The following is a 26,901-nucleotide window of genomic DNA, read 5'->3' as shown; positions in this document are numbered from 1 at the left end:
AGGCTGTTATTGTGAATTTTACATATTTATTTCGCATCATAACTCGAGTGTCGCAAGGCCTATCGCGGACTGCATTTTATTGAAGATTCAATACAACAATACTATCGTTGCCAATTTTGATACTGAGCCTTGGGGAAATCGATATATCGTTCTGATAGGATATGTAGACCCAATGAAGGAGTATTGTCTGCACAATTCTACACTACAATGAGAGCAATGATCATGTCAATTAGCCCCCGGCGGTATTGCGCACCCTTGTCTTTGGTCCTTCTGACAAGTTTGCAACTCATTCTAGTTGTTAACGTAGGACCTCAGGAATCCGGTATTCCTTTGAGCAAAATAACCCACCTGCCACCAACTCCGCATCAGATGCATGCTGTATGTGTGTCGAAGGGTAGTGCAGCATACAGCCCCGAAGTGCCAACACGTTATCGCTGCACTGTTAGACAGGTTGTAGCTAATCACATGCGTCAATGTCATATTTGTCCAACAATATTCTACGAATTGACAGTTATTTCTTGTGAGTTGATTTCAGTCTGGGTACACAACGAAAACCACAGAAAGATTCATGGCTTGACTCAGAGTGATCGGCTGCTCTTTGTTTTGGCCTGTGGTCTCTGAAGCCGTGTCACAATGCTTACTGCCAGGGTTAGGAGACAGTGGAACAGTCAAATAGTTATGTGAGAGTTGGAACAAGTGAAGCATCTCATAACAACTCGAATCTCTACCAATTAAGTGCAACCTTCGATTATGGACGTGCGTCAATTGCCTTTGAAGTGGCACTCTGTTTTGTCTATGCATCAAAAAGTCACAACTACTGACTTTTGCTTTGCGAATACCGCGGCAAAAACCACCGTAAGCATAGAGCTCGGGCCCAGTGATGTATCTAGTAGGTGCATCATGCGTACTCCTGAATGAACTACCTGACAGGGACTTTTATGTTCTCGAACTAAGTACCAAGACATGAACAGATGATCCATATAATCCGTGAAACTTCTCAAGTAATCATAAACCAATAAACACTCCTGCAAATTCACCTACGCTATAAAGTTTAATTTCAATAGTATTCCCCAGTATAACAAGGCACATTAATTCACCACTAAACCCTCATTTAATGCGAAGCCTTGGTGAATTGTAGATATTTATGAATAGATCCGCTTACATATTGAGCAAGCCATGACGAGTCCCCGAGAGAGGATGCTATGTACCATGTTCGAATGCCCTCACATGTCGCCGCTGTTGATTGGTCCTCCCAACTGTGCGATTGCCTCTGATTGCAGCCGACATTTGGCGGCTGGCGGAGTTAGAACCTTCAGTGGCCTGTTTGACTTTCGCCGCACCCCTGGGCGAGTTTCAGATAAGGAATTTGTTTATGGATACGCGAGTCAGCGTCCTACGGCGGGATAGCTCTATATGGTGGAGCTTGCTTCAGCTGTCTAGGACGAGGGAAGGGAAGTGTTTGAGGAGAATAGAGGTAAAGCTGTCGATCCCGGCGCGATTAGGTATGTAGTGTCCTTAGTTTTCGGCTAGCTGCTCACTATGATAGTGGTATTGTTTCCCTAGGTGGTCTCGCCCATGCTTCCTCAAGTGACTGTCAGTATCTCGAAGAATTTGCCAAGAGCGATATTGACTCGTCTGCGGCTGGTGTACTTGCAAGCCCAATAATATATTTGATAGGGATATGGAAAGGTGCCCCTCTCAGGACTTTCAAAGGAGCATTTTAGGTCCTAGATAGCCCAAAAGTTGCGGCTATACCCAAGACAATCCAACAGCAACTTGAAACTCTAAGGGATCTATGCTACGGCGAAATTGTAACCAAGAAAATCGTTGCTCTCACACATGCCCTTAACAACCCAGAGCCGGAGTCAGGGTCAGAGTTGGCGTCGGGGAATAGACCGGGTTCGGGAGTAGGACACTTATATTCTTATACTGTCAGTAGTAACAGGCAGGCCTTGATCAGCGAATACCCAGAATAAATTCCAGACCCCTAATCTATCTCAGCAGATGCCATACAACAATATAGCCCGGTAATCCGATCGGTATCTTTGCAGATTATCCGCCAGCCGTACTTTTATTCCTATCTTACTCTTCCATATAGCCATTGTATGTGCGTAATATTTTCGCGGAGCACGATGGTCAGGTAGGCATGACTTTTCTTTACACATCTTCAGTCGCAACATGATAGTGCAACGACCGTATTACGATATCCACGGCCCACTGAACTCCTGGATGCCAACTATTATTGTCGGGGAGATTAGCGATTGCAGAGTTACCTACTAGCCGAAGGGTGTTTAAGGAAGATGATTGAATTATAGAACTATCGCATGCAGCAGCACCTCCATGCGTTCCGAAATGAGTACCGACATATGTCTTCATGATGCCGCCAGTGGCACTATATTGTGATATAATGACGGTGGATATGATGGATGATGATGGAAACGTTTCCTTGAATATCTATGTTTTGGCATTGCTATACTCCTTAAACGTTGCCATTTTTGGAAGCGCTCACCATATTGCAACAATGCTTTCCATTTCTCTACCGCAAGATTTCGTTTCATCAATTCGAGCGTCTATTTCTTGATTGACTCATGGCGCCTTTCTGCATTCTCTGCTCACTGGAATTCTATAGGCGCAGCCGCTCACTGTATCGTTCCTCGAGACCGTGTTTAAGATACCTAGTTCTAGTCAGCCAAAGCATGCAGAGACTTTAAGATTCCATGCCTGAAGATCTTGGAGCACTTACCATCTTGGGAAAAAGTAAGGGGTTAACCGTCTCTGGAAAAGATGCAACTGATGAAGGCGACGATCTCGGTACATTATATAATTTAACAAGTATAACTACCAATTATGTTCAGTTAACATGTAGCTGCAGAGACTTGAGGAGACTATAAATGACCATCCACACCAAGCAGGTTACTAAAATCAAGTAGCTTCTCGGGCAGGCCAATGGCGAGCAAGATGTTGCAGCTAGCAGATCAAATCATGCATGAATGGCTGTAGCGCCTTGGCTACTAGTATGTGGCCAATTGACATGATGGGGTATCTGTCGAGTGAAAGTACTACTAGTGATCATCGGCGAACCCCGCACGAGATGGCCTTGCTTATAAGAAGCCACAGATAAGTTGTGCGGGTCCTGTTTCGTTTCGAGGATTCGCACTTGAGACCGGATGATCCGTTTGCCAGCCACGGTACAACAGCATGACTCTACCCTGGTATTACATTGGAGGATTGACTGCTATCAGCTACCTCGTTGTCAGGAGCATCTATCGTCTTTACTTCCACCCTCTCAGCAAGTTTCCTGGACCAAAGCTAGCCGCCCTGACCCACCTATATGAAATCTACTATGATATAGTCAAAGGCGGGAAGTATCTCTGGGAGATGCAGAGAATGCACGATCAATATGGTGGGTCCTGCAGTCGGGAACCTCCGAGCTATGGACGGGTCTAACAAGGAGGTACAGGCCCCATTGTGAGAATCAACCCGCGAGAGCTTCATATCAAAGATCCCTACTATTTTGACCCCATTTATACCGGAAAAGGTCAAGCGAAGGATCCGTACATAGTCAGAACATTTGCCACTCCCCAGTCTACCGCCGCTACAGTCGAGCATGATCGCCATCGCTACCGTCGAGAATTGGTGAACCCCTTCTTCTCGAAGCGGTCCGTCACGGCCATGGACCATATCGTCCAGGATAAAGTAGATAAGGTATGCGATCGACTCGCACAGGCGAACGAAAATGGAACTGTGGTCTCTTTGGACGACTTATTCGCTGCGTTAACGGCAGATGTTATCTCTCACTATGCATATGGCGAGAGTGTAGGCTTTCTTGATACGAAAGATCTGAAAAATGAGTTTCGAGACGCCGTTGCTTCTGCAGGATTTCTATGTCACTTTGCACGTTTCTTCTTCGTCGTGTCGATGATTGCGGATGCGGTGCCCGGGCTGGTGGAATGGATGCAACCGAGCTCTAAGGGACTGTTTGAAGCCAAACGCATGATCGAACAAATGGCGAAATCTGCGATCGAGAAAGACCACGTCAAGGATGCACATTCGAGTAAAACGATCTTTGACGCCCTCTGCGCCGAGTCGGTGCGACCTGAGGAGAGAACGCTTCAAAGGGTGCGGGATGAGGCGATGGTTGTTTTTGGTGCAGGTACAGAAACGACAGCAAGAGTGTTGACAATGGGGTCGTACTTCCTCTTCCGAGATGCACCGCGTTTGGAGAAATTACGAGCGGAGGTAAAGACACTCATGCCAGACTCGACCAGCCACGTCCCTCTGGTCCAGCTGGAGCAGTTGCCGTATCTAGTATGTCTCTTCCAAATATTTTGAGAGCACCGATAGGAGAAACTAACCACATACGCCCTAGACCGCAGTTATCAACGAGTCTCTTCGGATGGCCCATAGTGTAACGCTGCGATTGCCGCGGGTTTCGCCAACAGCATTGGCATATAAGGACTACATCATTCCTCCAGGGGTAAGCTACTCAGGGCTCATGACGTTAGTGCGATCTAACACGATCTTCTCAGACACCAGTCAGCCAGTCAATTTATTTTATGCATATGGACCCGACCATTTTTCCTAATCCAGAAACCTTCAATCCAGAACGATGGCTTGAAGCCTCGAGCAAGGGTGAACGACTGACTAAATTCTTGGTTCCTTTCACAAAAGGTTCTAGGATGTGCCTAGGGTTGAAGTAAGTCTCCTACTCAGTAATATCTGCATCACATTAACCTGACGTTCACAGCCTGGCGTACTCCGAGCTATACCAGATGTTTGCTTCCCTAGTTCGTCGCTTCGACCTAGAGATCCACAACACACCACCAGAGAGCGTTCGTATAACGCGAGACTTCATAATTGGACTGCCCGAGGCAGACTCTCTCAAGGTGCATAGTCTTGTCACTAAAACTCTGTGACTACATTGGGATCGCTGGAGTTATAAATGTTTCCGACCCAGGCGCTCGTTTTTTAACTTCCAAACAAGACAAAGCAGTATATCATGCGACCGATGGGTCTTAGAACCACATTGTCAAATATCCTGAGTTTTATTTCCTTCTACTTTTCATTTTGAACAAGTCTATGTATATCTGGATATATTATTGGTAATTATATATTCTGTCTTGGTCCTCGGACCTCATGTACCCAAAGGGGAAATATAAACGGCCTAGCCTCTGAATTGTATTTTAAGAAAAGAATGGCACCACACGAGCGAGACGAACGTCTAATTGGAAATATAGATACTATCTACTAGAGCAGTTGCTAGAAGATTGGCTTGTCACTTGGTATCAAATATCTGGGACAATATTAGATAAATAATGGCTAACAGCCGCAAGCATTGTAGAATCCGTAGATTGTAGAGGAGCTCGAACTAAACCAGGTCCAACCTTTTGCCAATTATGGAGGCGATAGAATTTCACGCGATCGCAAGTATTTAGATGACTAATATGAACGTGGTGTGCCTTGAAAAGTGGTCAGACACGCGGTTCTTTCTCGCCTGATTCTGAGCGCTTTCAGATCGGGCCAAGCATTGCACGTTATCCTACCCCATCTCTCACCTAATCTCGGGCGTACTCACGTACAACAATTGTCGAGCCATGTAGCTCACTCCATCACATTGTAGTGTTACACTGCATCTGCCACGCGTGCCTTATTGGCCACATAGGCAGGGAGGGTTGCGTGAACCAATGGATAACCGTCCAGCTGTGGTCCTCACATGTAGTCAGATGCGGTAAGGAGCCACCCACTGGCACTTGTTTGTTCTTGTGGGTCTATGTTCGCAGGGAGATCCTGGAAGGCCGAAAATATTTCTTCTTTACATAAGGCGTAAGTTTTGTAAAAGCGCTCTAGCCTTCTGGCTCAGCCTTTGTAGGGCTTCCCACTGAGACCAGGCGTTTAGTTCCACCCCCACAGAGTAAGGTATATGCGGTTCAAAATCTTATTCGAGCTTAATGCATTAAGGGGAGATCTGACATGTCGTATTTTGTGATAAGACTATCAAACAACTATAATGCGTAACGTCCTTATGGAATGGGCGATGAGGATGAGTAAGGGTTTGAGGGCTACTATTAGCAGTTCACATTGAAAGCCACACCTTATACTAGATTTTCTCAACGTCTAATGGGAATGCATCAATTTGAAGAGTTCTTATCTCTGTCTACATACACGGATCAGGCCTCCAGCATGGATCAACGCTGTCCATTTTATCCAATAGCAAGCTTTGTCTAGCCAGCTCGTGCGTAGTCATCGGCCTAGAAGGGTAATCCTTGTACGAGATTCCATATCCCCGGACAATAAACCTAGCCAAGACTTACAGCTGACGTGTGATGCAACAGGATGTAGGGTCCTACGTGTATGTTGAAAAAGTGACTTTAAAAATGGAAGAGTCCCCTAGCCAAGATGTCAAATGGGTTCTAAGTCACACAAACATGGATCTAGGTCTGGAGATCCGTCCTTGTTATCTAAATGCCACCTTACTCATAGCCTTGGCCATGGGTTTGTATACCTGGCGGAGGTACAGGAAGGTTTGAGCTATTGGTGCGCTTATCATACTACTGTCGCTGACATCGCCCAGCGTCCTGTGCGAACGCCGCCAATTGTATCACTTACAGTCCGTGTTTGCTTCTGTCTTTCACCTGTGCTTGTATTTACCTTCCTATAGGAGGACGAGAGGAAGAATGACCTCCTTGAAGCACTGGAAAGGCAAATCCAACAATATGGTCCAGTCATTGGGTTGCGCCGAGATGGGAGAGTATGCACATTGCTTAGCACTCATGTCTGTCATCCACCGCTTACAATCCCACAGGTTGAATACATCGTCTCCGATGAACTAACACCCCAGGTGTTGACAGACGATGCAGTGTTTAGTTTCGAGCTAGGGATAGCGAAGGTTAGCCTATTTCATGACGATATTAGAAATATGCAGTACGTGTCTACTATTGCTAAGTGCGTTGTAGATCTTGAACCTTGAGTTCCTACGCACATTATTCGGCAATTCCATCTTTCACGATATTGACTCCGTGGTTAATACCCTCTTGACAAAGCATTTGGACACGATGATCCACCGCGGTAAGGTATTTCGTGTTCGCTTGTCTTCCTCGACCTAATCTGGAAGTAGTATCTCCTATATTCGAGAGAAACATGGCTGAACTCCTGGAATCCCACCCAGAAGACTCTATTAGCTTCTTAACTCATCTGCAGCGGACGGTCGCAGAGGCAATGATGTCGATCATTTTTGGAGATGAATGTACCTCATCCTAATACTTCACCTCACTGAGACTAACTATTGCCTAAAGGACATAATACAATCACTTGACAGAGACATCGTGGTCGATACTGCCGAAGGCGTGGCGGAACTGATAGGGACCTTCCGGAGTCGCTCGATGCTAGCCCAATATTTCCCTGTCGTATGGCAAATAGTAACATGGTAAGTCTCTAGGACTCACTTAAAGAACCGAAATAAGTAACACCAGACCAGGGTGAAAGTTGTCATATATAAGGTCGTAATCCGGTTCGGCCTCGCATTCGGACCTCTCATATGGAAGCAGACATCGGCTGCTTTGCAGGACTCTAACAAGAAGTCTTTAAAACCCAATGTAAGAGCATCACGATTGTTAAATAAGCTCGGGGACAAACTGACTTGTCAACTTCAGATATCTCTCCTCCGGATCCTGGTCCAAACAAGTGGAGCTACGAACGGCCGTATAACGCTCAGCTCCCGGCTTTGGATATGCGGATTAGTCGTCATGTTCATTTTTGCCTCTGTGCATCAGACGTGAGTCCATCCCCATGTCTTGGTCTGCATATACATGCATTAAATAATGAATGCAAGGGTCTCAATCACAATGTGGACTGTATTCCAATTAGCCCTGCGCTCGGAATATCAAGATATCATACGACGCGAGATCCACGACCTCACCGGCCGTGACTCCTCGTCACCAATACCTATCTCCGAGCTTGACATGCGGACCCTCCGGAAGGCTTCACGCACGGACTCGTTTATCCGCGAAGTGCTCCGGATGAAGGGTGACGCCGTGAACCTGGTACGGATGGCGCGCAAGGATGTGCAAATGGGAGACTACATCGTTCCGAAAGGTACCTTAATTCCCCAAACCACCCATTTTCAGGCTACTAACTTAGGGATTAGGATCCCTAGTGTTGCCACTGGTATCCTTATCGAATCACTCCCCGTGTTACAATGATGGCGACCCGAAGAAATTCGATGGAATGCGCTGGGTGGAGAAGCAGAAAGCCGCCTCTACTACTGATCCCGGGCATCTTTCATTTGGGCTCGGTAGGTGGGCTTGCCCGGGGAGGTTTCTGGCTGTTGCGGGTATGTTCCGAAGGGCATTTACAGTTGGTGGGGAATTGGAATGCTGATGTTATGCAGAAATCAAACTGGCGGTTTTCGCGCTGCTTGCGGATATGCGGTTGGAACTTGTCGGTGGGGTGTATGATGTGGCTGATAAGTTTAATATAACGGGTAATCCGCCTGAGGGGGAGTTGGTGTTCAAGCGGATTTCTGTGCGTTGAAGCGAAGGGTGATCTATATCGTCGTGACTTTATGAGTAGGATCGTTGTGCATGAACTCGGGGGTTTGTTGCCACCATAGCTCAAGATCGTCATATAGCTAAATAATATACCGATGGTATAGAATATCTTGATCTATGCGTGCAGTCTATGTGCATTCAATATTCAGAAGGAATACATAGAAAATAAGCTATAATTCAAACTCTATATGCTCGCTAGATGATTGGTCTCATTCAGTAACCAGGAGCCGGAATCTAATATACAACCTCAGGGACTTGTACAAAGAGTGCCAGTTATAAGTATCAAATAGGGCAAGACATAAGCTCCATAAACCAGCTATCATACAGACTATCATCTCCAAAGAACGAAGCATCCGGCATTTGGATCCCATTGAGATCATGTGTAGAAGGCTCAACGGGGACCATATCATCGGAGCCAAGCTTCGATTCCCATTCAGGGCGAAGCGATCGAAGAATCTGGGCTGACCGAGAAAATAAGTCCCCATTGGGATAGTTGCTGTTGTCGATGCCAACAACAGCAGGGACTTGCTCCAAGGCATTCACGAGTCGATTCAAAATAGAAAGGGGATTTGCAGTCTGTTGAACGAGGTTCTTGTCCCAGTTTGGGGCGTCGAGTGTTGCAAGGCGGTAGAGGGCGAGAAGACATCGAGAGACCTGGGAGAAAATGGCGAACGAGAATGAAACGTATCCTGCTGGGGGTATCATAAGAAGAATATTGAACCATGAGTTAATTGATGTGAGAGCGTGGAAGAGATGGTCCTGGCGGGATGCATTGACATCGCAGGGAGTTAAAGATAAAGAGGAGGCGGCGATCTCAAGCTCGTTGCTATAGAGATGTAGTAGGATGACTGGCTGGCGAGTTAGCTACAGGGGACTTGTACTGATAAAAAAGGTAAGGACTAAAACGCGTACCATCATTCGGTGAAGATTTGAATATTTCTGCCTTCACGTTCGAGAATAGGGCGGCCTCGTCATCAGCAAGCCCGGTGCCTTCGGATGCATCATGCAACGATACCTGCCGAGTTCTATTTTTCTCAACAATGAGACGCATTCGAACTAGTTGGACTAGGATCTCGTCGTTGACGCATTGTTTTTGTTCGTCTAGAATTTGGAGAGATTCATCCAAATGTGTTGTCCATCGAAACGTTTCTATCCTTTGAAAAAATGATGATATTCTGTGCAGATAGGTCAGTACATCTCCATACTATCCTGGGAATATATTGAATATACATTGATGTTATCAAGTAGCAACCCAGCGCCGCTCTGCGCTCTTCCATAGTACGAGGCGTAGAATGTTTCGGGGACTGGTGAAGATTGAAGGTCGATGGAGTTACCTGGACCGGTTTATTCAGACCCAGGTCAAAGACCAATGATGTCGCAAGATGCGTGAAGACAGATAGAAAGGGCTTTGGATGGAATTGATGGAATTGATAACTCGCCCTTTTGCTCTGAAGTCAGATCGCGTACTTTAATGATTGACATGGGCATCTCACCACCCAATAAATGTCAACAGCCCTAGTAAAAGATCAATACTCTTGTCAGATTGAACTACCATTTCCTGTGCCACTATTTGACGGATCTTGAGACCAAGTTCATGCTGGCGAGCGGTCGACTTGGTGCTGATCGCCATGATGCAAAGCCACAGAAAGGGTCGCTCTCTGCGGAGTTCCCCAGCACTTTTGTCGAAGGGAATATGAACGAATGGAAAATACTGCAATTTGAACGTGCGGAAGTGATTAAGGCATTCTTCAGACTCATGTGAGGAGAGATCACTTATGCCGGGTGAGCATACCGAGTCGGTCGTAGCTGGTGTACTTGCATTAGTTTGATCTCCATCAGGGCCGTTCCAGCGAGATCCATCGTCAGAAGCTGGTGCCGAATATTTCTCTTGGTTGGTCCCGAGCTTTGAAGCAGCCTCTGCGGAACTGATGACTTGTGAAACTGCGGCTCCAGTTTGGCCCCCAGCTTTCATTAAAGATACGAGGCTATCTATCTTTTCTTCCAGCCGGCTTGCTTGGGAAGTAGCGGCGGACTTTTTGGCAACACCCCGCCGTCGCACTGTCTTTGCTGGTTTACAATCTTTGTTCGTTTGATAGCATCTGGAGAAGTCAGTCTCAATGGCTAGTACCATAATTCGGGTGTTCGGGTTACCGTTGACACGGCCCGCCCGCGGCGCGAACGATGCATTTGCGCTTGGACTGGGCGCAGTTGGCGCAAGAAGAGCCGTAGGCAGCTGGCTTGTCGGCCAAAGACAGAGGATCCGAGTTCATGGCACGAGAGAGCCGTTCCCCGTGAAGAGCCACGTGGCAAGGCTTTATACTTATACTGTATCCCTTCGATCATGCGTGGAGCGATTCATGTCAGAACGGACATATGATCTTCCGCACCCGTGACTCCATCCACGTGCTACCTCATCGACCAGTTGCCAGACAAACTGGAATAAGGCTTTTAAACTGCTCGTTCATGACGAGCACGTACTTGCGACGGTCGTAAACTTTAGATGTACTACTTGTCGCATCATGCAAGTCGTTCAATGCTATAATGTAACGTTTTACCTCCCCGTTGGAAAACAGTTCTGTTAAGTTCCTGTTCGATTTCATGTCCTTTAGGTCAAGAAGACATGATAATATCGAGGTTAGGTTATCAGGGTAAGTTATATCTAACCGCTACTCTAATAAAATAAACTACAATAATTAATTTGATAATTATAAATCAATATGGGAGAAGTGTACAGAATTAATGGACTGATATAGTTTTACACAAATTTAGTCCGCATCGCAGCGACATGTCCCGGAAATAAAGATGGCGGGATCCCATGGGAATGAACTGAGAAATGAAACACAGAATCAAGCTTTTGAAACGATCTTCTTCTTCCGAATATCCTTCCATCCCATGAAACAAGAAAAGAAAAAGCTCCCTGCAGCTGTTGCCGTTGTCAAATAAAACACTCGATCGACGCTCTTCGCGTAGGCCAGAACTACACCCGGCAGCTGCTGGTCGGTGACATAGGAGCGGAACTCGGTGGGTCCTGCATGAATGATTGTCTTAGCATCGACAGACGGAGCGTATTTGGGAATCAGTGTTGAAAGACTGTTGGTGAGTATAGTGTCTGAGAAGGTGAGGAATAAGCCCCCTGCCAGAGTTTGGCTGAACATCACCAACGCAGTCGCTACGGGGATCTGTGCAGGTGGAAGGATGTTCTGAACTGCAATAACGGGCTGAGACGAAAGTTAGCGTCATCATATTTCGCAAAATGCCATCGCGCTCGGACTTACTATCTGCACGCCCAAGCTACGAGACGCCCCGAGGAGGATCTGGTATCCGATCCATTTCCCTGTTGACGTATCGGGTGAAAAGGTTGACAGCAGGCCATTGGACACCGTCGTGAGGGAGGTAGCAAAAAGCATTATCGGGAGGTAGTAGCCGACTCGTTCAACTAGAGACAATGTCAACAAACGTTCGGGAGATGAAGAGAGCTTGAAACGTACTAATCTTGCCCGCAAGAACAGCGCCGCATAAATGAGCCAGAATACTCGGGAGAATATGGACTCCGCTCATCAGCGGGCTGTCGTTTTTCACCGCTTGGAAATACTGAGGAAGATACCATAGCACGCAAAAGACCTGAGCCATGAGTAGTCCATAGGCCAGGCTGCTCGACCATACGACTCGTTTGCGAATCATTGAAAATGGTATCATAGCTTTGTCACCCTGCTTGTAATCCCAGAGAAGAAAAGCAATAAACGTGGCACCGGCTCCGCAGAAAAGACCAATCACCTGGGAGCTATGCCAAGTAAATTGATTTCCACCATACTGAAGCGCGAGCAGTAGTTGGATTGCAGACGGGGCAAAGAGCGCAAAGCCAATAAGATCCAGCTGACCGGGTAATTCTCTGATGGCGATGGTGAATTTCTTCTTGGGAAGAACCTCGGGGATGTTGACAAAGGCGAGCATGATGCCAACAAGGCCGCCAATTGGAAGATTGATGTAGAAGCCTGTGATGTATAGATTAGCCTGAGAATCTCTTCTCACATGTTTAGATGAACTCACACCACCGCCATGTTGAGTACTCTGTCAATGCACCTCCTACCAATGGTCCGGCTGCTAAGCCCACCTGAGAAACTTTACTGCGAGTTAATATAGGAGCAACAGCACCAGGATAGGTGAGCACATACCCCCCATAACAAGACCGATTATTGTGGGGCGCCTAGACATCGGTACGCATCCAGAAACGATGGTGAAAGCTCCGTTCAAGATGCCTGCGCCTCCTATCCCAGCGACCGCTCGTCCAACAATCAACATTTTTGACGATGTAGCAATGCCACATATTAGTGAGCCCAACTCAAAGATGAAAAAGAAGCCCACAAAGGTCCACTATTGGGCATCGTATCAGTAAAGGAGATCAATAGTGAGCAGAAAAGGGAGAAAATTACTTTTGTATTAAGGTTCATATATATTCTGCCGGTGAGTGGTTGAAGCGCCGCACTGCAAAGAATTAGTCGAACATGGTGAGACCTAATTTGAACATAGAAACACACCTTGAAAGTTGATATGCGCTTCCATACCAACCGACATCAACGAGCGAATGAAATTCGCTTGTGATCCGAGGGATTGCCTGATTTACATGATTAGCAGTGGTTCTCCCTCCAGTATCGCCGTGCTGACTGACTGTAGAAATAATAGACGTATCCAATAGCATAAGAAGGCATACGAGTGCGACGGCAGTGATGATATTGAACAGTTTGAATCCCGTTACCCACTGTTGCTCCTGTGCGCTGGGGCTAGGTGCCACTGTCACTTCGGGATCAGCAGCCAGCTCTGGTTTGCGTTCAATGTTTTCTTTATCTGCCCCGTCGACATGTTGGCTTTTTGTTTCGTCCGAGGACGCGGATCGGTGAGATGACATTTCCAATATCAGTCGCACAATAACAATGTCGCCTTCAATGGTTAAGAGCTAGAACCATGTAAATTGATGTTGTAACATCTACTAATTCAGAGCAAGAAAGGAAAAGAGAAATGAAGAAGATATTTATGGTCATTTATAGAAGCAATTGACTCAGACGTGGATTTTGATTGTTTGCGGAGTTCATTGAAACCCGCAATCCCGAAACCCGCCAGGCGTCCAAACCCGCATTTGGACGATATTCGTAATGTTCAGCTTTTGTGAAGAGCCACAGTAAAAAACTAAAAATAAATAAGAAAACACCTACGCAAATCTTGAATTTAGTCGAATACGAAAAAATCACATATCGGTCTCAGACGGCTTTGAAGATAGATTGTGTCCCATGAACAATCCTAGCACCAGCATGGTTTCAGGAGAAGGACTTTTGACCTGGAAAACGCTCAAGAGGAAAATTGATCTATATATGAATGGTTAGTCTTGTATTATACATTATAAACATATAATATCTTTCTAGCCTTTCTTAATAATTATGGTCAGATAAGATCACAGAAAAGAAAAACGAGAAAAGAATAGAGAACACAATTGAAACATAAAACAGGCGCGATTCGCTCGTAATATGCGAGTATATTTTCGATTACAGCAATCACTAGTATCCCTATAGAGCTGAGGACAGAATACCCTAGATGGATACTAGAAAAAATAAAGGAACTCTTAAAGAAAGAGGAGTCCATATCACTCAACAGTTTGTGGAGAAAAGTCTCTCTCCCCTATACTATAGTTCAATTCTCCGTCCGTCCCTAAGCACAACCCATCACCATCCCGGGAGCAGAGATAGCTAAGATATATGGATCCACATGTGCAAGTATGGATTGGGGTATACAGAGCAACTCCACCAAATGCAACACCCCCTCCATTACTGTTAATTGCCAGAAACTTGACCACCGCCAAGTAGCATGACTGGACCGCGGTGCCCTTTCGTTCTCCAGTCTCTAGTAATGAATCACAGTAAATCAAACGTAGTAACTGAAACAAAAGCAGGTGCTTGTTGCTATATTACCCCCACTCTGTCTCTTCCACTCTTAATGCATTTTCCCACCTCCATTCTCAGTGGCTTGGACATCGGCCGGTTCCCAGGACCACAACTCCCGCAGATGCGTCACGGTTGATATCATCAATATCACCCCTACCAGGGAAAACATGACTAGCCCTACTGGGAGAGCAATCAAACCTATATATCGACCGAAATTTCCCCCAATATCATAGGGATCTGGCACCATGGTCCATGCTGGTAACCACGCCCGGTACCATCCTGTCAAGATCCAGTATCCTTCTACTGGTTCTAAAGCCAGGAGAATAAGATGGATAATAAATAGACGGCGAGCATCCTTTCTCGTATGTAGATATCCTTTCCTTTCGAGCCACGAGATTGGACTTGGCGGAGGCTCTAGCCTTGAACGATGAATAATTCTCGAGTCTTCCCACCAGCATACGTAGATCCAGAAAAGGATCCAGTGCCAGCTATAATAGACTAGCCAGTACAGTACATATTGGTTGAAGGTGCAATCGTCGCAGTTTGATGACATGGCCTTTGAGAGGGTATATGGTATGGACTGTGTTTTGGGTGTAGAGATGATGTAAAAAATCTGATGTAAATATAGGAAGGATAATGATGGTGAGAGACACGCCACCTTCTTATGTCGAGAAGGAATCACGTGGTTGAGTATCCCTGTCAATTGATGTAGCATCGTTTCTCCGACTGGAATCAAGGATCGGTTCGAGCGGGAGTTGGGGTCTATTTCATGGCGAACATCCTCCCTCTGGTCCATTTACCACAGATCCAAAGCCATGACATGTATTCCTACAGCGGCTATCAATATATAACCCCAAGCACCGGATGCAATATTGGTGGCACTATTCGGCACCCACGCAAGACTCTGATTGCTTCGTTGAACATTGAGAGCGTGGGTTGAATTGACGCTGTCAAACTGCCCAGAAAAGGTAAGCGTGAAATTAACTTTCAAGTTCTCATTAATGCCATCGTAGGATTGGTATTGAGATGAGTTCTGGTCAACTGAACCGGAAAACTTAAGCTCCAAGGTGGTGTTTGTAACAGAACCTTGCATGACTGTTGTGGCTGGCCAGTGCATATCTGTGTCGTGCGAAGCACAGCTCTCCGCACGGAGACGGAACAAGCCATCAGAATCACTGATTCGAAGATCCGAGTCAGTACCTGTGGTAGCATTGAAGTCAACAACATCAGGTGCCGCGGAACTGGTTGAGACATTCATGATCATCGTGTCTGCAGCTTCGGTGCGAGAGGCCGAGCCTTTAGTTGTGACGATGCGGAAGAGATCCGGCTGTGAAGAGCACGAGTCGCCTTCCCATGTGATCTGTGTATAGGATGAGTGAATTTCGCTGACGGATTTGGTGGATTCCCACGCCTTGAACCCTACGATGAATGGGTTTTCGGGTCCTGTCGGGTATGGAACCTGTGGCCCGACCCAGGCATATCCTAGCAGCCGGAGCTGCTTCGTAATTTGACATTGGGTTCCAGTGGTCATATTATACGACAGGGACCCCTCTCCCTGGAAGTATGACCCGTCGTATATAGTTGGGCTGTCGGTCGCGTATGCGCCGCTCTGGGATGTCCAGTTCCAGGCGTGTCTAGGAACAAGATATGTCGTGCTTAGACCATTACTTGTACCTCCACTTCCACACCCTGAGGAACCTGAGCTGCCGTCGCTTCCACCGCTGCCGCTATTATTATCGCCGTCGCTGCTACTGTCACCATCGCTGTCGCTGTCATGGTCCCCTCCCCCACCTCTCCTGGCGACGGCTCCCCCGTTGAAAATGGCAACCAGAAGGAGGAACCAGGCGAAAAAGACGTGAGAAACCATTATAACTAACCCAGTCTATGAATACTGCAGTGTAGGACCTTGCGCTGCAGGGTGCACAAAAACCTGTATCTTTTCCGCAGATGGGGAGAACAAGAGATTATTAAACGGGTTTGAGTACGCTGAATATAGACCGCCAAGTGTTTATCCTCGTATAATTCGATCAGGCTGTACACCGGCGTGTCTGTCATTGGCGGAAGGTCTTCGAAACGATTATCAAAGTTTAAACTAAGCATAGCCTCTCCTTGGCGGGTTCCTGTAATTTGGGGTGAGGACGGGATGGTATAGAAACATCACCGTCGATAGATATAGAGCTTCCGTAAAAGAAAACTATTCTCTTAAGCCGGGGTGATGTCAAAGCCATCGGGAATACATGCGCTATAGCGGCGACAGATAACGCCCGGTATCTTCGTCAATCGGTCCCGCAAGGGTTTTGTGCCTCCATACTCTTGACTCGTGTTGGGATGATCTGCAGACAATTACCCCGAAAGGCTAATTTTGGCCATATGACTGGGCAATGTCCTGGCACTAAACTAAATGAAGATATCAAGTCTTGAATGGGAAGGCCAAGGGGTCTTTTGCTATCTTATTTGAGCTTGGTGTTAGGGTTAGACCTCGGGCTGGGACCACATTGGAGTATGGGTTGTTCCGAGCCCCACCATTTAGGATTGAAGCTCTCTTTGTGGGTACCCAAGTAAAAACATGGACTCCTGGACAGTGGAACAGCCTGTCGTCTGCCAGGATATAGTTTACGAAATGGTACTCATCGAGGTCCAAAAAGCTCCACGAAGGCAGAGGTTTAACGATAATGACTCGGGCCCGGATGACGATGTCTACTCAGTGCGTATACTCGGTTGCTAAGGTAATACAAAAGGGCTAATCTAGTACTCCAGAGGTACATATAAGTAATCATCTGGGCTAATTGCAAGGGGGCACTGTTTTATAGCTGTATGTAGTGGACTGATTGATAGATCAAATGACAAACCATTCATGTTCGCTGTCGGCTTCAGCGACTGGTATTTAGATGCCGAGGTGATCCCTTTAAAGTATATGCCTTTCCACCTTTGTCTCTATGATTACAGGTAGAAATGCCCTAGCATAAAGTATAATATCCCCCTGAATTTGGTATGCTATTCACGTTTAATCATTGACAACTCACACCCAAGCAGTGGACTAATCTTCACGAAAGGATACAGCAAATGCCGGACGTGGTCAAACTCAAAGCGCACGGACAGCTCTGAAAAAAATGATTGTTATTGGTCCCGACGCACATTCCAGCGGGCGACGGTGTTGAAGAAACGCACAGTTTATTTTCGCCACGGACCAGTGACGTACACGAGTCTCTCGCCTGGTCCACACTACCGTCGAGCATCCTCAAGATCCGCGGAGATAGCTATGTTGCCGGGATTCTTGCTGCATTGATCCCAAGTCGCTCTGCACTGCGGCTGGTCAATTACTATCTCCAGATTAGGGAGGTGTATTCGCTGATGATGAAATCATTGCTGGTCTTTGGATCTGCGATCCATGCAGTTTCTAGTATTTATATTCCTTTATTTCTACAGTTAAATATGCTTCTCGTGCCCTTATCCACGCATAATTAGGATTCCACCGGAGCGCCGGCCATACAGCGCCAGCTTGCATACGTAATAACCGAGAAAGACGAGTATGTAGCGCAGATAGTGCCAGCTTTCACGACCTTAAAGATTTGCTAACTTGAGACCTAGTTACCGTACCTCTAGGGCGTTCTGTCATGGTTCCTCAGGCTCGTCAAGATGGACCCGACTTTTGATCCTACCAAGGAGACTCTGAACCTGCTGGTCAGCTCTGGTATCGCAAAAGCTCGATTACCTTGGCCAGACCTGCTTCTCAAATCGCTTCTTGCTGGGGCGTTTTTGTCCATCGGTGCTCTCTTTAGCCTAATCGTCGCCGGCGGCACTCCTACTTTGCGTGCTGAGAATCCTGGACTTGCCACGATGCTGGCCAGCTTTACCTTTCCAACCGGCTTTGTCATTCTTACCATCGTCAACACAGAGCTATTCACAGCCAACGTGTTTGTATTGATATTGACCACGTTTATGCGGAAGACGACGTGGCTTGACCTTCTACGCAACTTAGTCTTGTCCTATATCTTCAACATGGGCGGTTGTCTCTTCGTGGCCGGCTTTCTTTGCTGGTGGACCGATACCCTGTCCACAGATACACTGAAGAGCTTTGCAGTCACGCAAGCCGAGGGACGGGTCAACGTGCAGTGGTCCGTGAACTTTCTCAGAGGGGTTGGCTGCAACTGGCTCGTGGGCCTGGCGATCTTCCTTTCGATCTCATGTCGCGATAAGGTATCGAAGATTTACGCCATCTGGATTCCCATATGGACCTTCGTGGCAATTGGCTATCAGCATTGCATTGCCAACTTCTTCCTCGTGCCGATCGGCATGTTCTACGGCACGAACTTTGGCGTCGGCAAGTTCATTTACCAGAGCGTCATCCCGGTTACTCTTGGCGATATTGTTGGGGGTGCTGTTCTCGATGGGTTATTTATCTGGTTTTTGTATGGGCATAGGATTATGAAGAAAAGGCCGAGTGTGGAGACGGATACGAGGGATCAGCTACCGTCTTGATACTTTGTTCTACTGAGTAGAATCTTCAGATGTTAATGAATGTGCCAGAATGATTACGCTTGGAATTTGTATTTTCTTGATTAGTCTCATGCCCTACATCTCACTAGCTGAATCTCCTCGACAGGCGGGCAGAAATTCAATACATTATAGCTTGCTGCTCGAAGAAGCTGTCTTCGGCATCCCAAACTTCGAAATATCCTCCTTAGTCCTTCCGTCTAATGCCAGTTCGGCCAGAACGCGGCCAAACGCAGGGGCGAACTTGAACGCATGTGCAGCCCCTAAACCGACGATTATGTCTTTGTTGTTGTCCAATGGGCTGATGATGAATTGTCGATCTGGGGTGATCGTGTACTGACATGTAACAGTGCGAAGTGGCTGACGTTCCTTGTCGGGTATAAAGCCCTTCATGAATGAGGAGAGCTGCTCAGACAACTGGGGCGATGGTACATAGGTCCGTTGCTCGGGCGTCATGAAGTTGTTGGACGAATCACGACCAGCTTTGATAGTCGGTTCGCCGTAAGATGGGAACCCATAGAACGCCGGATCGCCACCCCAAATCCACACAGGGAATCGCTCTGGCTCGAAAGCGGCTGGATCTGTCGGCTTGAAGTAGGTTACCTGTTCCTGCATGACCGACAGGGGAATATGGACTCCCAACGGCGCGAGCAGTTTATTTGTCCATGCATCGGTGGCAAGAATCACCTTCGCCGCGTGGAATTCTCCCTTCGGTGTCTGGATAGTCACTCCTCCCGCCTTCATGGGAATCACACGATCGACAGGTGTATTCTCCTTCAGGACTGCGCCGTTGGAACGTGCCAAATACTGCATGGCTGCAACTGTTTTGGAAGCGTGGGCTATACCCGTGTCGGCCGTGTATATTGCATCGACTGTGTCGGGGATGTCGAACTGCGGCCAGCGTCTCTTCACCTCACTGGCATTCAAAACCTCATGGGGTAAATTCGTGGCACGCAGAGTCTTAATTAGCGTTTCAAATGGTGAGGCCTTATCCCGAGGGACGAAAACCAGGCCGCCGGTGATAGTAAGCAGCTTCTGGCCGGTCGCTTGTTCCAATTCAGCCCAGTCCCTGTAGGCAGATTGGGCTAGCCTCACGTATTCGGGTAAGGCGTTGGAGGTTCTGACAATGCGCGATGTATCGTGGGACGCCCCGTGGACGTGACCAAATTCAAACTGCTCAAATGCGATGACCTTTTTGCCTCTCCGCGCGGCCTGGTAGGCTGCTGCACTTCCCAGGACACCAAGGCCTACAACTGCCACATCGAATTGCTCCATTTGGGATGATATTCGTTACTAATAAATGACTGAACCTGTTGCTCTTGTCTACCATGGTTCCCATTTTATATTCTTGCGTCTCGGTTCACACGGGCCGCTCACGTGGTTCTTGCTGAGGGGCCCCTAGGCCTTGATTACCTGACTTTGGCCATTAGAGTAGGATTCTGACAAGAAACCTGCTTAATCTAGGATATGCAATGGAGTAGTTGCTGCTGGACTCATCGCAGTCAGTGGACACGGGGCAACATCCGGCCTCATGGTCAACCCCGCTCCAACCTGGTTTGGGTTGATCTCCCGTTGTTATCAAAATCCACTCAACACGGACCGCTTCCGTCCCACCTACACAGTAATACAATTGGACAACGGGGTTTTGCTATGACGTTGTCGTCCTGTTGTATCTGGGGTTTTTATGCTGCATGAGAGATTATGCGGAGGCATATGACATGAAAGGTAGGCAAGAGGGGCGGGGTCTAGAAGAAAACTTGAGATTGGGCGTGAGGGTGTTTAGTGGAAGTAATGCAATCATACCAACTTTCAACAGGATAAATTCGAAAGATTCAACAGGTGTAGTGGCACAACCGTAAGAATTTCAAAAGAAATTTAGAAATATAAATTGTTTACCAGGGAGTTGTTGTGCCAACCATTCCTCTGCACCTATAGTGGCCTCTTGTGCCTTGTCAAAGCATATGTCTTCTACCTCAGGGAAAGCAGCCTGCAGTCATTCTCATTTAGCTCAATATGTGTCCATAGAAGGCCAATTGAAAGGACATAGTTAGGGCTCACCGGGATTTGACGAAGGACCTCATGCATTTCATACGTTGCCAACGCAGGCCACATCCTGTAAGAACAGTCGATAAACACCGTCTTGATATGATTCGATCCTAATCGAGGGATATGGCACTCGAAGTCCTGGCTCTGCTTATGGCCAGGCTCGGTCCTGAGAGTTAAGAACTTGAGTTTTGGAAATCGTAGTTCGCGCAGCATCGCATCGTAATACGGGACTCTGTGGCCATTGATGACACACATTCCTGCTTCCTCAACAAGGTTGGCGTAAAGCTGTCGGCGTTGTGGCGTGACTTTCTCAAGAAGCTTCGGAAGGTCACCGGGGATGGGCTTCTTCCAGAGATAGCGCATGGCTTGATGAAACCAGACCCAATTGACGAGTCCACAATCCAAAATAGGACGTTTGAGGGCGATAAAATACCACACCGAGTCCCAGCGTCTACATCCAAGACAAATCCATTGGAGGATCATAGATACAATCTCCGGCAAGGCGAGGGCGCATTGAGCGGCTGTTGTCTGAACGGTGTCATTCATTGTGGGAGCTAGATGTCATGATCGACATGGTGGTGTTAGTGTGTGTAGCATGGGCTGTAGTAAAGATGGAAGGCGTTGTATACCTTTTTTCTACCGCTAACGAGCTACTACGTGGAGTCGACAACGACATGGGCTATCAGACATGGAAGAGATTGTTCGATAAAAACTGTACGTTGGAATGTACTTATGGACGGTCACCTGATAAATATAAAACCACATCAAACATTTTCTTTGTGAGACACCAGATTTTGAAACTAACCGGGATCGCATTCATCGCTTCAGCGTGTGCAGGAGCATACTTCGAGGTATGGTTATGCATACTCGTATACAAGATGTCAATACCCCTAAATGGGGATAGTTTCCAGCGTTGTGATTACCCTGATCTGCACCACGGCCTTGCTTGTCTGCCACGGAGAAGGGTGAAATGCAGCTTCTATGTACATTACAAAGACTATCAGTCGATCTTGGCAAAGACCGCTTGGAGGACGAAAGTACATCCAGCTTGATCATTTTCCGCTCATATCTCCATCTGTCGCTGTGTCATGGTCTTTTCCGGGCTACTCTGGCCTAGTCCGTCGTACTTTTCACCTCATTATCTTACCAGGGGGTCCCAAAGGAGATAGAAATATCAAGCATATTACTTGAATTCTCCCCTTTTGTAGCGCTAATGTTGACCCTAATGTTGACGGAATGCCATAACGACAAACTCATGTCACTGCTGTGGTTGTTGTATCTTAATGACTAACGACGTGTCCCAGGCCTTAAATATATTTCTGTATCATAACAAGCCCCATCCCCACATACCTATGGTTTGCGCATACCGGACAAGGTATGTAGTAGTTAAAGATAGATAAATCCCTATTGATACCTTTCTTCGCGAAATAGTCACTGAACTACTTAAATCGTGTTCTACAGATCCTACTATACATCTGTAACCCGGGTCAGGCTGTCAATTTTCCATTAGGTTCGGGGCGGGTGCGGGCTGCAACCCGAAAACCCGACACGGCGCCGGGTCAGGGCAGGCTTTAGAATCATGAACCCGGAACTGGACTCGCTTAACCAATCCATGTATCTTACATAAACCCTTATGCAATCATCCACCTGGAAGCCTGGCATTAAGTTAGTGCAGAAATACCTCACATGACAGAGTGGGACTATCCACTTGAAAATTATCAGATTTCCATGCATCTACCGAAGTTGTACGCCATGGCTACTTTTAATTGAGATTGTGGTTGTTGCTCCCGGTTCGGGACTATGGAAATGCCCATAGCAATGCCTTGTTAGGGTTTACTGCTAACTATTACAAAGGCATGAGTAAGCGGAGCTGTGATGTCCAGACTCCTGACCCTCCGCCAAGATCAAGAGGGGCTGATTAGATTGCCTTTACCGGCAATGCGAGTTATCTGATGGATAGGAGCTTGAAAAGTGTGGAGACGCTGTGCGAGATTTTCACTGCTAGACTCTTGGAGCCTCCTGACTAATGTACTTGTAATCAAGCATTGTCCATCTTATGTCTCGCTTATGCTTAACAATAGGACGTGCATGGCTGCAAATTCGCACGCTGAAAAAGGGTAGTGGCTGCGTCATGATATCCACTGGCGCCCAGATTTGCCGATGAAATATGCTACTTGCGTTCCGACAGCTATGGAGGCCTTGGCCTTCTCTACCTCCGAAGTCGGGGACCTCATCATACTTCCGTATTATACCCGGGGTGCACATGGATGGTGCACTATGCGAGCAATGAGCGGTGTTTTGTCCTACGTACTCCTTATACTGGAATTTTCTATCAGTATTCGACTGTTCTCTTTAACGCAAGATACATTCCTTGGTTTCAGATGGCTCTAGAAGTTCTGGAATTTTTATCAGACTTTTATATGCATGAATACTCTATACTCTATATGCTAAAAAAAACCCTGCAAGTTTCATGGGCAACGTGCAACTTGCATTCAACATGACTATGGCAAGCTCACAAACGCCAAGTAAACATTATAGTTAGACTCCAACAACATCCGCTCAGAGTTGCTATATGTCCCATTAAAGACAGGCGCAGGGGTGATTGAATCCGTGTCGATCTCCGGGGAAAAGAGTTTTTGACTCACGTCGTACACCTCCGTCGTAGTTGGCAGAGTCCCATCAAGGAAATACTCGCGGATTGTATTTAACAGCCCTAAAGAGCCAAGAGTGATTGTAGTGTGGCCAGGTCCACGTCTCACCGCCAGCTGAGATGAAGTGGGAAGCCAGCGGTGTAAGCGCACCGCTGAGTTTACAGGAGTAGTGGTGTCATGGAGCGGATTGACAATCAAAACAGAAGTATTCTGCTTGGTGAGGATGGCATTTGTCTCGTTATTGAGGAGCTTCGAGGCCCCTAGGTTTGGCACTCTTGGCCGGGTGTTAGGGAAGTTTCGGCAGAAGGAAGTGGTGGACAGATCCGCGTTCAGCCACGGGGTCTGCTCGGTGAGAGAGATGTTGAGGACTAAGCTTGCAACTTCAGGTAAGGTGGTCTGGTTGGAAGGGGCGTTGTCGGTGCATTGGATAGGCCATCCAGCGAAAGACCCCGTGTCAGGCGCACTGGCGTTTACTTCGGGAGCTGCTGCAACCCCCAGGAGGTTGGCCACAGGGTCGGCATCTCCTTCCTCAAGCGCGCTCAGTGCTGACGCGACAGCGGGCCATGAGCTTGGTAGTCTCAGGTAGGAAGACATGAAAAAGCTGAACATGCCCACTGTGATCGAGAACGACCCGTCTGATACCTCAATAGGGTTTTTATATAGTGATGCTTGTAGATTGGCGAGTCGCGTGGCCAGGTCTGTAGTGCGGTTTCCGGGAGTCGTGTGGTTGTTGGGAGTCTTATTCAAAGCACAACCATCGATGCCAGCTTGCGTGCAGGCTGTAACCAGATCGTTGATCGCGTCTCGCACATATAACTGATCGTAGGGAAGCTGACTAGTATATTGTTTCGCATTGGCGGCAGAATCGAAGACGCCGTCAAAGATAATCTTCCCCACTCTTTCTGGGTAAGTCTGGATAAACTCGGCACCGAGTATAGTTCCATATGAGAAGCCCCAGTAGTTGAGGGTCGCATTGTCTATTCCTTCTAGGGCATCGACAATAGCAGCCATATCACGGACGACATATGCTGTGCTGGAGGTGTATAATGCGCTGGAATTATGGTCGACACATGCGTCGGCAAGCTCCCCAACGGCATCATCATAGTCCTTTAGTGCTGCATAATACGCGGGCATGTAGCTTTGATTGCGAAATTGACTATATTCTATCTCGGCCGCTGCGGGAACCGCGGCAGATGCGTCAGATTCCTCGCCTGCCGTGTCGAAGCATTGCAGCAGAGGCCGTGCAGAACCCGTCCCGCGTGGATCCCAAGACACTATGTCGTAGAAGCCGCCTGTGATGTTAGAAATACCCTCTCCGGCGCCGTTCAAAAGGAAATCGGTCCCGGCCGACCCAGGACCGCCTGGGTTTGTGAGAAGAGAGCCTTTGCGCTGGGATTTAGGGACGGTAGCATTGAAGCGAGTCAGTGGAATGTGCGCCAATGCCCCATTGCCTGGGTCAGCGTACTCGAGCGGCACTGTGAGGGTGGCGCAATCTAGGGATGGATTTGATGTGCATGGTGACCATTGGATGCTGGCGAGAGTAGGGGCTATTTGCATGTAACCAAGAAGGTAGAGCTTGGTAAACCGCTGACCAGGCATATCGAACATGACCCAAGCTCAACGGCTTGAAAAAAACGAAGGTAGGGGATCGCCCGTCATGATATATCGTTCGGTGAGCGAGTCAACTCCCGCCAGCTGCCGAGCATAAAAAAGTTTAAGCTGGTGCAATAGTTCCACTCACCATTCATGATGACCCGACGACCATTGAATATCTACTCCGTGATAGGTATATCCACTGAGGGAGGTGGATCACTAGTTCCATCCCATGCATAGATCGGCGATCTGAAGTTCTGTTCGGGCTAGCGTGAAATCTCTTTGGGACATCGCGCCTCGCTACCAGCGTGTTGGTGATATGCTCGGAAGGTAGCGCGGCAACCCGAGATTCTTCCGTCCGGAAACCTGGGCTAATACACGGTACTTACATCGTCAAGGAGCAATTCTAGCCGTCCCATGGTAGTTTTCCATGCTGGCCGGTATTTCCAGCGGTAACGGATTGTATCAGGCTTAGGGCTCCGCACGACTCAGGGTGGGTCCAGACTCGAGAAACGAAGAATTCACACCGAGTCGTGTTCAGCTCACGCGTGACATGTGAATAGATAGGGTTTTGTTTATACTTGTTCTATAACATTCATCTGGAATTACTTATCCATATTGCTGCAAGTTTGGAAGGGTACTACAATCTCTTGCTTGAGCTCAGACTATATGCCTTCAGCATGGTAAGTAGGTAGGAAGTCCCGTTTCCCAGAGTCTGGTCGTATACTGGGTACCATTCTTAGAACCAGAATTGCTCATATCCCAGTTTGAATCCAAACCACCCCTCGAGTAAATCTCCGTCATACTGCTCTATCCAACCGGATGGTTTAGTCTGAACCTTTAAAGGGGAACTAAAATCTATATGGGTTCGGGTTCAAGATCTAGGACCCGCTCCCGACCCAGCGCTGGGTCGGGTTTCAGAGGTTGAACTACCCCCGAACCCGTATAGATCTTAGTTAACCCGACCCAGCAAACCCGCCCTGGAAATCGTCGGGGTCGGGGCGGGCTCGGGTCGGGATTAACGGGATCGCCCTGCCACTCTAGACCTTCAAACACGATTTATCTAATATCTGGATGGTGGATTTATGAGAGAGATTCCGCCAAAGAGGAAGCGTACGAGATAAGAAAACATGAAATAAAGATAAGCTTAAGGGTTTAAAGAGAGCACCGCGTGAAGCTGAGCACAAGTGGAGTCCAACTGCATTGGGGCTTGGAAAGAAAGCTCCATGAATGAACATAGCTCTAAGCTATTTTGGCCGGATATATCGTACTTGGCAAGGGAAAGCCATACGTTAGACAATCGCTGAATTTTTGTCTTAAACACTTTGAGTGCCGATTTCCCGTGAGATTCGTGGTATCAAAATCACTTGCATGTAGGGCCTGCATGCTTGAGCTATTTGCATAACTTAATCCGACTACTTCCCTATATACTGAGCTCAATAAACTGCTAGAATGAGTTGATAATTCTACCACAATGGTGCACCACGATAGTGTACCGTGCTGTTCAGTACCCTGGAAGACCAGTTATTCCATATCCATTTGATGAAATCAGTTGCCAAGCGTCCAGAAATAGTGAGAAATATACTAGGAAACTATTCGGTAACTCAGATATATTCCAGATTACTACCTGAAAGTATAGCA

The 26,901-nt window shown here is 47.4% G+C and overlaps 9 protein-coding genes across 9 annotated transcripts; 2 read left to right on the top strand and 7 right to left on the bottom strand.

Moving 5' to 3' along the window:
- Window positions 1-3,198: 3,198 nt before the first annotated feature.
- On the top strand, window positions 3,199-5,013 carry BDV37DRAFT_291580 (cytochrome P450; the record flags this gene model as incomplete). Its single annotated transcript, XM_032088980.1, has 5 exons — window positions 3,199-3,403; window positions 3,488-4,308; window positions 4,370-4,535; window positions 4,591-4,696; window positions 4,748-5,013. The coding sequence occupies 5 exons, from the start codon at window positions 3,199-3,201 to the stop codon at window positions 4,914-4,916; spliced, it is 1,467 nt and encodes a 488-aa protein (XP_031944186.1). The 3' UTR covers window positions 4,917-5,013.
- A 3,815-nt stretch (window positions 5,014-8,828) lies between these two features.
- BDV37DRAFT_280478 (Zn(II)2Cys6 transcription factor domain-containing protein) lies at window positions 8,829-10,816 on the bottom strand (the record flags this gene model as incomplete). The annotated part of the gene is made up of 5 exons (XM_032086581.1): window positions 8,829-9,394; window positions 9,459-9,721; window positions 9,777-9,986; window positions 10,040-10,645; window positions 10,698-10,816. 5 exons carry the CDS (start codon window positions 10,814-10,816, stop codon window positions 8,829-8,831), a joined length of 1,764 nt encoding a protein of 587 aa, XP_031944185.1.
- A 576-nt stretch (window positions 10,817-11,392) lies between these two features.
- On the bottom strand, window positions 11,393-13,449 carry BDV37DRAFT_280477 (MDR family MFS transporter; the record flags this gene model as incomplete). The annotated part of the gene is made up of 8 exons (XM_032086580.1): window positions 11,393-11,764; window positions 11,822-11,982; window positions 12,035-12,538; window positions 12,594-12,665; window positions 12,719-12,917; window positions 12,977-13,028; window positions 13,082-13,158; window positions 13,213-13,449. The coding sequence occupies 8 exons, from the start codon at window positions 13,447-13,449 to the stop codon at window positions 11,393-11,395; spliced, it is 1,674 nt and encodes a 557-aa protein (XP_031944184.1).
- A 449-nt stretch (window positions 13,450-13,898) lies between these two features.
- On the bottom strand, window positions 13,899-15,125 carry BDV37DRAFT_242110 (uncharacterized protein). Its single transcript, XM_032081270.1, has one exon. The coding sequence runs from the start codon at window positions 15,027-15,029 to the stop codon at window positions 14,526-14,528; it is 504 nt and encodes a 167-aa protein (XP_031944183.1). The 5' UTR covers window positions 15,030-15,125; the 3' UTR covers window positions 13,899-14,525.
- A 147-nt stretch (window positions 15,126-15,272) lies between these two features.
- Window positions 15,273-16,343, bottom strand: BDV37DRAFT_291577 (uncharacterized protein; the record flags this gene model as incomplete). Its single annotated transcript, XM_032088979.1, has 1 exon — window positions 15,273-16,343. The coding sequence occupies one exon, from the start codon at window positions 16,341-16,343 to the stop codon at window positions 15,273-15,275; it is 1,071 nt and encodes a 356-aa protein (XP_031944182.1).
- Window positions 16,344-17,938: 1,595 nt separating this feature from the next.
- Window positions 17,939-19,133, top strand: BDV37DRAFT_242109 (formate/nitrite transporter family protein). Its single transcript, XM_032081269.1, has 2 exons — window positions 17,939-18,003; window positions 18,065-19,133. Exon 2 carries the CDS (start codon window positions 18,113-18,115, stop codon window positions 18,953-18,955), a length of 843 nt encoding a protein of 280 aa, XP_031944181.1. The 5' UTR covers window positions 17,939-18,003; window positions 18,065-18,112; the 3' UTR covers window positions 18,956-19,133.
- Window positions 19,100-20,465, bottom strand: BDV37DRAFT_291575 (putative sarcosine oxidase; the record flags this gene model as incomplete). The annotated part of the gene is made up of 1 exon (XM_032088978.1): window positions 19,100-20,465. The coding sequence occupies exon 1, from the start codon at window positions 20,243-20,245 to the stop codon at window positions 19,100-19,102; it is 1,146 nt and encodes a 381-aa protein (XP_031944180.1). The 5' UTR covers window positions 20,246-20,465.
- Window positions 20,466-20,834: 369 nt separating this feature from the next.
- BDV37DRAFT_280473 (uncharacterized protein) lies at window positions 20,835-21,562 on the bottom strand (the record flags this gene model as incomplete). Its single annotated transcript, XM_032086579.1, has 2 exons — window positions 20,835-20,957; window positions 21,029-21,562. The coding sequence occupies 2 exons, from the start codon at window positions 21,560-21,562 to the stop codon at window positions 20,835-20,837; spliced, it is 657 nt and encodes a 218-aa protein (XP_031944179.1).
- Window positions 21,563-23,517: 1,955 nt separating this feature from the next.
- Window positions 23,518-25,266, bottom strand: BDV37DRAFT_280472 (Alpha/Beta hydrolase protein; the record flags this gene model as incomplete). Its single annotated transcript, XM_032086578.1, has 1 exon — window positions 23,518-25,266. The coding sequence occupies one exon, from the start codon at window positions 25,264-25,266 to the stop codon at window positions 23,518-23,520; it is 1,749 nt and encodes a 582-aa protein (XP_031944178.1).
- Window positions 25,267-26,901: the final 1,635 nt, after the last annotated feature.

The sequence above is a fragment of the Aspergillus pseudonomiae genome (genome assembly GCF_009193645.1).
Source record: "Aspergillus pseudonomiae strain CBS 119388 unplaced genomic scaffold BDV37scaffold_14, whole genome shotgun sequence".
NCBI classification, from domain to species: domain Eukaryota; kingdom Fungi; phylum Ascomycota; class Eurotiomycetes; order Eurotiales; family Aspergillaceae; genus Aspergillus; species Aspergillus pseudonomiae.
The sequence above is the reverse complement of the archived record's forward strand: the minus strand, read 5'-3'. Positions and strand labels throughout refer to the sequence as shown.